Below are 10,747 nucleotides of genomic sequence, written 5' to 3' on the forward strand. Positions count from 1 at the left end.
GCATCATCCACTGCTACCTTCCCACCTTCCTGCATCATCCACTGCTAATTTTTCCACCAGCTCCTGCTCTTACCCCCAACTACAGCATTGCACCTTCTGCAGAATGGAGCTCACAAACAGGCTGAGAATGGGAAAGAAAAGGTGAACTCATGGCCCAAGGAGCAGTTCTGATGTGCTGGATGGAGATGCAGTGGACTCATGTGCAAACAGCAGCCCTGCCAAGCACACAGCCCAAAAGAAATCATGGTTGCAATTGCAGATCACCCCCCAGAGCCAGTGCAGGTCTGTCCTCTAGTGACAGCTCTCCAGTGCTTCACCCACCAGTGCTGAGGTGACTGACTGAAGCAATGGCAATGCCACCACCTCCAGGAACCTAAAACCTGGTTTGACACTCCCTCCCTCAGAGCTGGGAGACTGGAGTTAAACCAACACTGCCCAACTCTCCACTCCAGAGCTCTCAGCAACACCAGAGCCCTTCATGTCCTGCAGACCCTGCTCTGTGCTCACAGCACTTTGCTCTTCCTCACGAGGGTCTCACCGAACAGCTCAGGAGCTGGTTGCTCTTTCCCCTGTTGGTGACTTACCTGGTTCCTGATCTGCCTGTGCATAAGATCCTTCTTCACCTGGAGAGCTTCAAAGGCATCTTTCTGCATCTCAATCTACAGGACAGGCAAAATCCTGCTCAGTGAGGTGGTTCATGCAGTTGCTGATGGGCTCAGAAACTGCTGCCTGGCAGGGACTCAGGTGCTTGGGCAAGCAGTGCTTGCTCTGGGCAAGTGTCCTGTGACCATGACTGAGAGCCCAGAGTCCCAAGAGGTAAAACCCACCTTACAGACACACAGAGAAATGTTCATGTTCTTCAAACACACATCTGGAATGCTCTGTATGACCCTCACCTCCCCCCTTCAGCAGCACTGAGCCCCCAGGCTGTGCCACAGGGTTGCCAAGGCTGCCCAGCACTTCTGAAAACTGAGCTTTGGAAATGCTTCCTGTGGGCAGCTTGTCCCAGACCACCCAGGAAACCAGCCAAAAGACAGGACTTCTGTCTCAAAATCCTCTCTATTAATCATCAGAACACTTTTGCTTCCCATGGTCTGTGCTTCTGTTTTTTCTAAAAATTTGCTGCCCGGTTAAAAAATAAAACCATTTTTCCTTCAGCCACAGTTTGTTAGGACACCAGAGATTCTTAAAGTTTAGCATGAAGGGTTAAATGAAATAACTTTTCATGCAGCCCAGCCACTGCTGCTCCTGTGACCCACTGTGGATCCTGCTTTCACATGCAGTTGCTTCCCCTCAATCCCTCATGAGCAGTTTGCTCCCTTCCCTACCTGCTGCAGGATCTGACTGACAGCTTTGTTCTGATCCAGCTGTTGCCAATCCAGGATTTGCTGGAACTTCTGATCCATCTCAGCTAGGCTGCAAGGAGATGGAGTTAATGCCAGGCCTGGGACTCTTGGGGCAAACCAAGTGGAAAAGAGGAAAAGCAGCAATGGGGGGTGCAGGTGGAGAATGTGTTACTGAACATAAGGAGGTTCAGATTTAACACCTCCTTCCCTGCACCCACACAGGCCCTGGGGGGCAGGTCACAGGCTCACAACCTTTCTGTTCAGTGCCAGATGCTGCCAGATCAAATTTCTCACCTTGCTGTAAACAGAGGGAATGCTCTCAGTACCTACAGCAGCACAAGTCCTACATGGATACACACAGCATCCTTGAGGCAGCCTGGGAGGTGAGGAAAGGAGCTCTGACCTACAGTTTGGCACTGAACTGCCTCTCAAAACAGGAAGATGACTTGTCTGATTCCACCCTCCATATTTAGCAGAATGTAGAAAACAAAATATACAGTGTAGAGAGTGACAGTTCACCCAAAGTGTGATGAACGTGCACATTCCTGTCACTGGAGGGGGGTTCATTTAGGTGAGTTTGACAGTGTGTTTAACTGTATTATCACATGCTCTTACACCTGTCCTGCCACATTCCAGAGGCTAGAGGAGCTCCAGGGGGATATATGGGAAAAGAAAGAGCCTTAACAAGAGCACCCCCAGCCCAGCCACCCCCTGTACCTGGAGCAGGCCTGGCTCACGAGGTCCTGCCGACGAGACTCGTAGGTCACTTGGAGGAGCTTGTTCTTGTAGGTCTCAGCCAGCATTTGCTGCATGGCAGCTGGGGACAGAAGGGCTGTCAGTGCCTGTCTGGGGTGGGTGTCCAGGATGGGCACTCACTGCCAACTAACAGAGCCCCTCTCTCATTGCAACCTGCCCTTGCTGCTTCTGTTTCATTCACCTCAGAGCAGACCCATCCAGCTGCAGGAATTGTGGCTATTTATTGTGAAATTAGCTGAGGGAACTCCACTCTGCCTGTGCTTGCATCTCTTCAGAGCTCAGAGGAGCCCAGTCACTGCATCCCAGCCCTCAGATCACAGAATCACAGAATCTCCTGGGAAGTAGGAAGGGATGCCCAAGGACCGTCCAGTCCAACTCCTGGCCCTGCACAGACACCCCAACAATCCCACCCTGTCCTCAGAGCCTTGTCCAAACCCTCCTGGAGCTCTGGCAGCCTTGGTGCTGTGCCCACTGCCCTGGGGAGCCTGGGCAGTGCCCAACCACCCTCTGGGGGAAGAACCTTTTCCTGAGATCCAACCTGACCCTGCCCTGACACAGCTCCAGGCCATTCCCTGGGTGCTGTCCCTGGTCACAGAGAGAAGGGAGTAGTTGGGCTGTAGCTCTACTGTGCCAGTCACCCATCCTTGGGGTGCCCCTTTTCCCTTGCACCCTGTTCATGGTCAGCATGAGCAGAAAAGGCTCCTCAGCACCATTCTTGTTCCCCAGACACGAACCTGGTGGGTTCACATCTGTTGGGCACCTCTGGAATAAGAAGCACTTTGTGTGTTACATCCAGTCTCACCAACTCCCTGGGTAACAGGCTGTGGCTACAGGGAGCACGGCTTGTACCTCCAGGAGAACCAGCAGTGAGCTGCAGGTGGAAGCCATGGATCAGCTCTGCCCCATTGCACCGAGGACCACATCAGAATGGGTGTGTGACAGCAGAATGTGTGTGTGCCACAGCATCTCCCAGGTGGTTGGCACCCATCCAGTGCTTCTCCAGAGGAACCAGGTCTTCCACAGAATCACAGAATTGTTAAGGTTGGAAATGACCTTTAAGATCCCCAACTCCAACCATCAGCATCACCACCATGTCCACCACTAATCCATGTCCTCAAGTGCTGCATCCACGTGTTTTTTGAACACCTCCAGGGATGGTGACTCCACCACTGCCCTGCACAGCCTGTGCCAATGCTGGACAACCTTTTCCATGAAAAAAAAGTTCCTAATATCTAACCTAAACCTCCCCTGGCACAACTTGAGGCTGTTTCCTCTCCTCCTGTCCCTTGTTCCCTGGGAGCAGAGCCCGACCCCCCCCAGGCCCCCCCTCCTGTCAGGGAGTTGTAGAAAGCAAGAAGGTCCCCCCTGAGCCTCCTTTTCTCCAGGCTGAGCCCCTCCAGCTCCCTCAGCTGCTCCTGGTGCTCCAGAGCCTTCACTTCACCACCCCAAAGACTTGTCAGGACTCACAGGCCACTTCCCGTCTGCGCAGCTGCTCCGTCTCCTCCTGGGTTATTGCCATCAGCTGCTCCATCCTAATCCTGCCCAACAAACAGCAACACTTCAGCCACTCCTTCAGACAAGCCCTTCTCCTCCACCCACCCAGCTCTGAGCCTCCAGGCTGGGCAGGTTTACCCTGCCAGCAGCTCAGGGAAGTTGGGCTTATCAGAGGCACCAAAGCCTGGGTGATTTTTTGGTGAGGAACCTCTGAGTTTATGGGAGACAACCTAAATTTTGCTCAAAACCTTGGGGCAATGGCTTTAGACAGGAGAACTGGTCTCTCTGAGAGACAGGACATCCACACAGCGTGCACACACCCTCCCCAAACACAGTGCCAGACCTGTCCTTGGCTTTCCTTTCTCCTGAGGTGGGATGAGCCCTTCCCAGCTGGCCTAAATGAGCAGTGCCACTGCCTGGCCTCCCTCCTCAGCAGCCCTGTCCTTGTCCCAGCACACAAACACACACAGCAGGTCAGGAGCTGGTGTGGTTGGAGAGCAATCTGACACACACTGGGTGGTTTTCAGCCAGGTCACTGGGCCCAGCACAGTTGGCTGCAGGGAGGGGGCAGCTCCAGGCAGGGCAGAGCTGGGGACAATCACTTTGGGTGGCAGAGGTGGCTCAGAGTGTTGGCTGAGTGGCAACCTGGGCTAGTGGAAGGTGTCCCTGCCCACGGCAGGGGATTGAAACAAGATGAGCTTTAAGGTCCCTTCCAACCCAAATCAGTCAGGGATTCCATGATTCCATTCCTCCCAGCCTGGACACATTACTGGACCATCCTCATAACTGCCTTCCTTTCCAACAGATGTAGGATCTCTGTTGGCCCTTGACATTGGAATACAGGGTTTTGTTCCCAAACTCCTCATCTAGGACCATTCAGAGATGAAAAAGAGGTAAAATCACCATGTGATTGGGTTTGACAGACTGGGTAAGACCAGGCACATCTAGTCAGGTGTCTTGTCTGCAACAGTGACCACAACCAGCTGCAGATATGAGAAGAACCTCCCTTGACTCAGGGTGGATTCAGACTGGTGGCTGAAAGAAAGCTCCCAACCCTCTTTTCCCAGCCCCTTTTCTACAAGAGGTTGTTTCAAGGGGACTCACCTCTCATTCTCCAAGGACTTCAGAATGTCTGAACTTTGTTTCTGCCTATAAAAAAAGATAAAACAAGAGGTTTTCATCAAGCTGAGCAGGACATCCTGGTTCCCCAGAGGGCAGAATCACAGAGTCATAGAATATCCTGAGTTGGAAAGGACCCACAAGGACCATCCAACTCCTGGCCATGCACAGAACAGCCCCAACAATCCCATCATGTGCCTGAGAGAAAACAACTTTGGTCCTATGCACAGCTTTCTGCAGGCTGGGCACCTCACATCAGCACCAGCCATATGGAGATCCAGCAGATACAGGCAGTGGCACCCTAAAACACTTCAGATTTGCACCTTCCACGAGGAATTCAAATTCCTTCCACAGCACTGCAAAATTCCAACATCACACATGTGTGAAACCGGTTTTTTAAGGTGCAAATTCCTCTTGCTTTAAGTGGGACTTTGGCACTCCAAGATCTAAAGCACCTTTTTGATCCTGACCAGCTCCGAAACACTCAGAAAGGGCAAGATGAACCACTCAGAATGGGACAAAACGACCTGAGCCCCCCAGGGACAGTGAGCAGGGCAAGAGCCCACCTCTGGTTGTCCTCCAGCAGCTTGTGGATCCTGCTGGCAATGCCCTGCTCCGTGAGCTTCAGCTGCTGCAGCAGCTTCAGGCGCTCGCCCTCCAAATAGCGCTGGTGCTTCGTCAGCCCCTCCTCCAGCCTCTGCTGGTCCTGCCAAAGCAAACAAGGACAAAGGGGTGGGTTCAGGGAAGGCAGTGGGTCTTGTGGCAGGATAACCCCATAAGACCTAAAATGCAGTCAGAGAATGCAAACAGTGCCAGCTCTCTGGGGTGAGTCACTGGTGGTGCCACGGTGCTGTTTTGGTGTTGAATTGTGCTAAAAGCAGCCTGGGCCACCAAACCCCAAACACACACCCTGCTCTTTGAAGTTGGATGTGACAGATGAGGTGGGAGCTGGCCTGGAAATTTGTGACCAGCAGTCAATCACTTTATGCTATAAAAGCCCAGTCCCCCTTCATACAGTCAGGTTCTTCTGACATAACCCTTCTTGGGGGGGTGTGTGGAGATTCTTCTCTTGGGTGGGGATGCCCAAGGACACTCCTCGAGGTTGAGGGAAAGAGATCTCCCCACAGGTGTTGATCTGGGTGAGTTAGATCAAATCTTTACTTAATAATTATTTCTTTTTGCCAGCTTTAATATAATTGCTTCACTAATTGCTTCAATATAGTGCACTGTCCTATCTTATACTACACTACTAGAAGTTTTAGAGTTTTTATTGTGTAGTAAATAATTCTGATTAAGATCTTTTGTCTGATCATTTGTAATAATAAATGATTCATTTTATATACATATTCTCATTTTGCCAATCAATAAAACCTGCAGGACAAAAGTGGTTCAATCACACCTCTCTAATTCCTTAAATTCAAACCATTGACATAATCCAAGGCTAAAAATGGATCCAGCCACCCCCAGGCTCCTCTCTGAGAAGGGGTTTAGAAAGCCAGGGAGTCCTTTCTGCACCTTGTGACTCAAGGGCAGGGCTTCTTTAATAAATTCTTTAATAAATGTCTAAGCCTTCCACTCCCCCCCACAACAGGGGTCCTGTGCAGGGCTCCCAGGGACACCCACCTCCCTCACTGTCTGCAGGATCTCATCCTTCTGGCTGTGGAGCTGCTGGACCAGCAGAGCGTGTTCCCGCTGCCCCACGTTCAGGCGCCGCTCGAATTCCAGCTTCTCCTGCATCTTTTGTTCCTGAGAGGAACAAGGAGAAAGGTGAGTGGCAGGAACCAGAAGGCTGCTGGCTCTGGTCCTTCCCAAGCGAGAACATGCTCTGGCAAAAACACCAACCAAGGCACAGCAAGAGGAAGGGAAGCCAAATGGCAAACAGGAGGCTTGACCAGGGAATGGAAACATCCTCCCCTTGGGAACTCAAAAATTACAGAGAAGCTGCTGCTCTCTTCAGGAGTCTCCAAACTCCTCACAACTCATTTCATCACCAGGAAGCTGAAGTCCCTGGGCATCGACTGATACTGAAACAGCCAATACAAACCCCTGGAGGGAAGCCCAAAATGAAGGTGGAGTTCAATTCCAGATGGGAACAGGACTCCCTTGTCTGAGGGAAGCAGCTCGAGCCAAAGGCAGCAATGAACTGCAAGGCAGGAGCTTCTGATTCTTTCAAAGGGAGCCTTGCCCAGGGGAAGAGACAGGGACAGGGAAATAAGAACAAACTAAAAATGCAGCCGGGTGAGGGGAATGGAGGACAGAAACAGGGAAGGCTGGGAGAGTGCAGGAAGGGTGGCACTGTGAGCCAAAGGGACAGGGTAGGAGTCAGGGAGGGGCTGGAGTTTGGGGCAGGGATGTACTGAGCAGCCTGTGCTCACACACATCTGCCCACCCCATGGGGAAAACAGCTGAGCTTCCAGCACAGAAAGGCAAGGAAAAGCCACCTGGTGTGAAAGCCCCTGGATCCAGCTCTGCAGACTGATTTCAGCTGGAGCTGCTCACTCACAGGGGGACAGCAACACCTCAGCTCTGTGTGGCACACCAGGCAGGCACAGATTCCCCCCTGCTCCCACTTGTCTCCTGCTGTGACAAGTGAGCAGCTTTGGGGGTTAATGCAAGAACTCAGATCTCAAAACACTCAGTTTTGGCTGAGAAACCAGATAAAGAGATAGAAAACAGAAAGCAGAAGCAGACCCAGACAGAGCATTTGCAGGCATTCATCCTTACCTTCCTCTTCTCATACTCCGAGAATTTGTTCTGAAAAATAAGCAATATCAGCAGACATTTATTCCCCAGAGGACTTTTTTTGTAGGTGTCATTAACCCTCATTCCATCTTCCCCTAACTGAGTAAAGACATCCACCAAAAGCACTGGAGCATAAGCCCAAAGTCAGTCACTGAGGCTTCTCCAGGGACAAAGACATTGGCTCTGTACTTGCCAAAGAGCACAGAATTAGCAGAGTTCCCACAATTATTGGCCCAGCCTCACCTTCTCCAGGGAGGGGAACACATCCAGCACCTGGCTGGGAATCACAAGGTTCTTCTGCAGTTTGCTGTCCCCCCAAAATTACAAGTGTTACCACCCTGCACATCCATGTCACACTGTCACCCCTGTCCCTTGACTGCATCATGGCTTCCAAGGATGGATTCAGTTCTTTGGGATGTGTCTTCCAGGAGTCAGTGTGGTGACACCACCCCCAGCTCAGGAAGGAGATGAGCCACCCCCACACACAAACTGCTATGCCTGGATGCCTTCTTGATCCCAAAAGACACCTCTCATGGAGATGCAGACACATTCTGCATTTAGCAGCACAGCTGATGATTCTGTTTAACCTCACCCAGTTTCCTGGAGCCTGTGGATATTTCTATCTGTGAACAGTGTATATTTTTTCACCCTAAATCTTGGAAGGAAAACAGGAAACAACCATAAATCTTGAGCACTCAATTATCCGTCACGTGCAGAACTGGTGTTGTCATATCAAATGCAGATTTTTGGAAATGCTGCTTGAGATTCCTATAGAATTTCAATTTTCTGTTTTGTAAAGCCAGAAGTTTGCCTGGACTGTGAGTTCTGCAATACAGCACTTCCTATGTGTGGATAAATATCTTCAGACTCCTAATATTTTTGTTAAATGGAGTGTCTTAAAGTGAAAGGGATGATGTGCCAAGTGCTGTGAGATCCAGTGATGGGGCACAGAGACAAATCCCAAACCCTCTCACACAATTTCACACGCAGTGGGAGCCTCACCTGCCACTCACTCGCCTCCTGCAGGTACTTATGCACTGTCCTGTCCACCCCATCCACTGATGATCCTCCTCCATTGCTCTCCAGCTCAGGAAGCAGATACTGGGAGGGAGGGTAGTAGGCAATTCCACACTCTGGAAGGTATCAGGCACAAGGTAAGAACATTTGGTGCTTAAGGACCTCCCTGGCAGCATGGCCAGGGCTGGCTGGTGTGTGAGACTGCTTCCAGCAGTGCTTCCTCTCCTCACACACCAACCAGCACCCAGCACAGCTCCTCCAGCTCAGGCAGGATGGACAAGGAGCTCTGGGAGGGGGCTGTGGCACTCCAGTCCCACCAGGAGAAGGTTCAAAGCTGACCTGCTCAGAGAGAAACACCTCCTGCACACAGGTACAGGCCTGGTGACTTCTGCAGGGCTGCAAATGTTGCTGCCCAGACCAAAATAACTGTCCTGTTGTCTCAGGGAATATCCCAATATCCAGCACCCACTTTCCCTGTATAAAACCTCCACCAAACCTCCCTGCCTGTATTAAACACAGTGTTTACAAACTCACAGTCCATTATCTTTGCCCTTTGAGTTTTCCATCGGGTTTCATCACTCTCATAACAACCCATCAGTCTGCAGTCCCACATCCTTCCTCTTGGAAAATGAGGGTAGAAAGGACCTTGAGTGAATACTGAGCCTCTCTGCCTGTCCCAAGGCAGTGATATGTGGACAATGCCTAATCCTCCCACTGGAGAAAATCCAAATGAGAAAAAAAAACAAAACCACTGGGAAATGCACTGACTTCTTTTGGTCACTGAGAGAGTCTGACCCAGCTACTCTGATGTTTTAACATTTCAGTGTGGCAGAGCAGCAGGGCTCAAGGGAGGACTCCTGTTGTGCTGCTTGCCAGCACAGACAGGTCACTGAGCAGCCTGTCAGGTGTGCAGGGCACCAGGAACCACCCCAGGCAGGGCCCACACAACCTGTGTCCTTCCCAAACACCCTCTTTGAACACCCACAGCACCTGGTCAGAGCCAGCCTGGGCCCCCAGCCCTCACCCCAGCCACGGGTGCTCCTTGCTGACCTTTGCAGAGGAACTGCTGGATGGCCTCTGTGCCTGCACTGCAGACCTCAGGTGATGGGTAGGTCATGGAAGAGGCATCCAGGGTCAGGGTCTCCAAAAGAGAACACACAGAGCTCCAGGTTATTCTGGTGGCCCAGCCAGAGTCCAACTACAATTCTCCTTGCAGCTCCCCAAAATTTCACTTACAGAGGGATAACTTCATGTTACCCTAAATCCTGACATAAACAGGAGGTTGTATTGAATTCCCCCTGGGTGTCTGACACCCTTCAGAGGTGACTCTGCTGTCCCTTTTTTGGGAGCTTCTCAGCTGGCCTTTCAGTGGAACATTCCCCTCCTGCAGATGCTGGTACTTCACGTTTAGGTACCAACCACAGACATTTTCTCCCCCATTTCAGAGAGCTGGAGCCCTTCAGGATGACACCTGGAAGGGGTGGTGACACAAGGGCATGGAGAGAAGATGAGTCCCATAAAGAATAAGGGGAAGGGCCACTTGTTTCATCCTACCATGGCCACCAAAAGGATCTAATGATGCCTCCTGTAGAGAAGGGCATGGCAGGAAGGCCTAGAAAGGAACCCCTTCACCAAGCACAGAGGGCAAAGCTGCACAGATCCCTCAACTCAGAGAGTGTCTACAAGAGAAGTGAAGTGTTGTGTGTGAGCCAGGGGAGCATTTATTCACCCCCTCCTGCTGGTGTCTGAGTCAGCCCTGTTGCCTGACACTTGCACCATTTAGTACTGACAAGTCTGGCAGCCAGAAGGGAACATATCCATCAAAATCCTGATGCTTTTCCCATTCTGGATGTGCACTCCAGGGAGCCAGAAACCCACAGAGGCTGACAATGAGTCAGAGATCTGTCAGAGCACAGAGGCAAGAGCCTCATCCCAAATATCCATCTGCTCATTTCCAATCAGCCCTGGTGGGGAGTGGCTGTGTCAGCCTGAGCACAGGCACCGTTTGTGCTCTCAGAGACAGCCCTGGCAGGTAAAATCCAGGGATTCACTCCCTGGGGATTGCTTTTGTTGTGATTAAACCACAACAAAAAGTGATCAGAGAAGACCAGGAAGGGAACACAAAAGCTGTTTTGGGCACAGCTCTGTTACAATCCCCTGCAGTGCCTCCTGCCCAGGCCCTAAACATTCACTTTCTGTGCTGGATTTCTGACCTCCTCCCTCCACACTGCAGGCAACGTGCTCTGGCTTTCCATGTGCTACCCCTGTGTCAA

At 51.4% G+C, this 10,747-nt stretch overlaps 1 protein-coding gene across 1 annotated transcript in view; it reads right to left on the reverse strand.

Annotated features, from left to right (window-relative positions):
• LRSAM1 (leucine rich repeat and sterile alpha motif containing 1) overlaps positions 1–10,747 on the reverse strand; it is a 29,029-nt gene that overhangs the window by 7,408 nt on the left and 10,874 nt on the right. Inside the window, exons 9-18 of the mRNA XM_027687750.1 lie at positions 9,525–9,638; positions 8,460–8,590; positions 7,440–7,469; positions 6,339–6,461; positions 5,282–5,421; positions 4,701–4,745; positions 3,570–3,640; positions 2,064–2,163; positions 1,329–1,416; positions 585–659 (exon numbers count right to left, since the gene is read on the reverse strand). Coding sequence (XP_027543551.1) covers positions 585–659; positions 1,329–1,416; positions 2,064–2,163; positions 3,570–3,640; positions 4,701–4,745; positions 5,282–5,421; positions 6,339–6,461; positions 7,440–7,469; positions 8,460–8,590; positions 9,525–9,638 — 917 coding nt within the window. The remainder of the gene's footprint in view (positions 1–584; positions 660–1,328; positions 1,417–2,063; positions 2,164–3,569; positions 3,641–4,700; positions 4,746–5,281; positions 5,422–6,338; positions 6,462–7,439; positions 7,470–8,459; positions 8,591–9,524; positions 9,639–10,747) is intronic.

This window comes from Neopelma chrysocephalum, unplaced genomic scaffold (assembly GCF_003984885.1).
Source record: "Neopelma chrysocephalum unplaced genomic scaffold, ASM398488v2 Primary Assembly neopelma1_74, whole genome shotgun sequence".
Taxonomy (NCBI): Eukaryota; Metazoa; Chordata; class Aves; order Passeriformes; family Pipridae; genus Neopelma; species Neopelma chrysocephalum.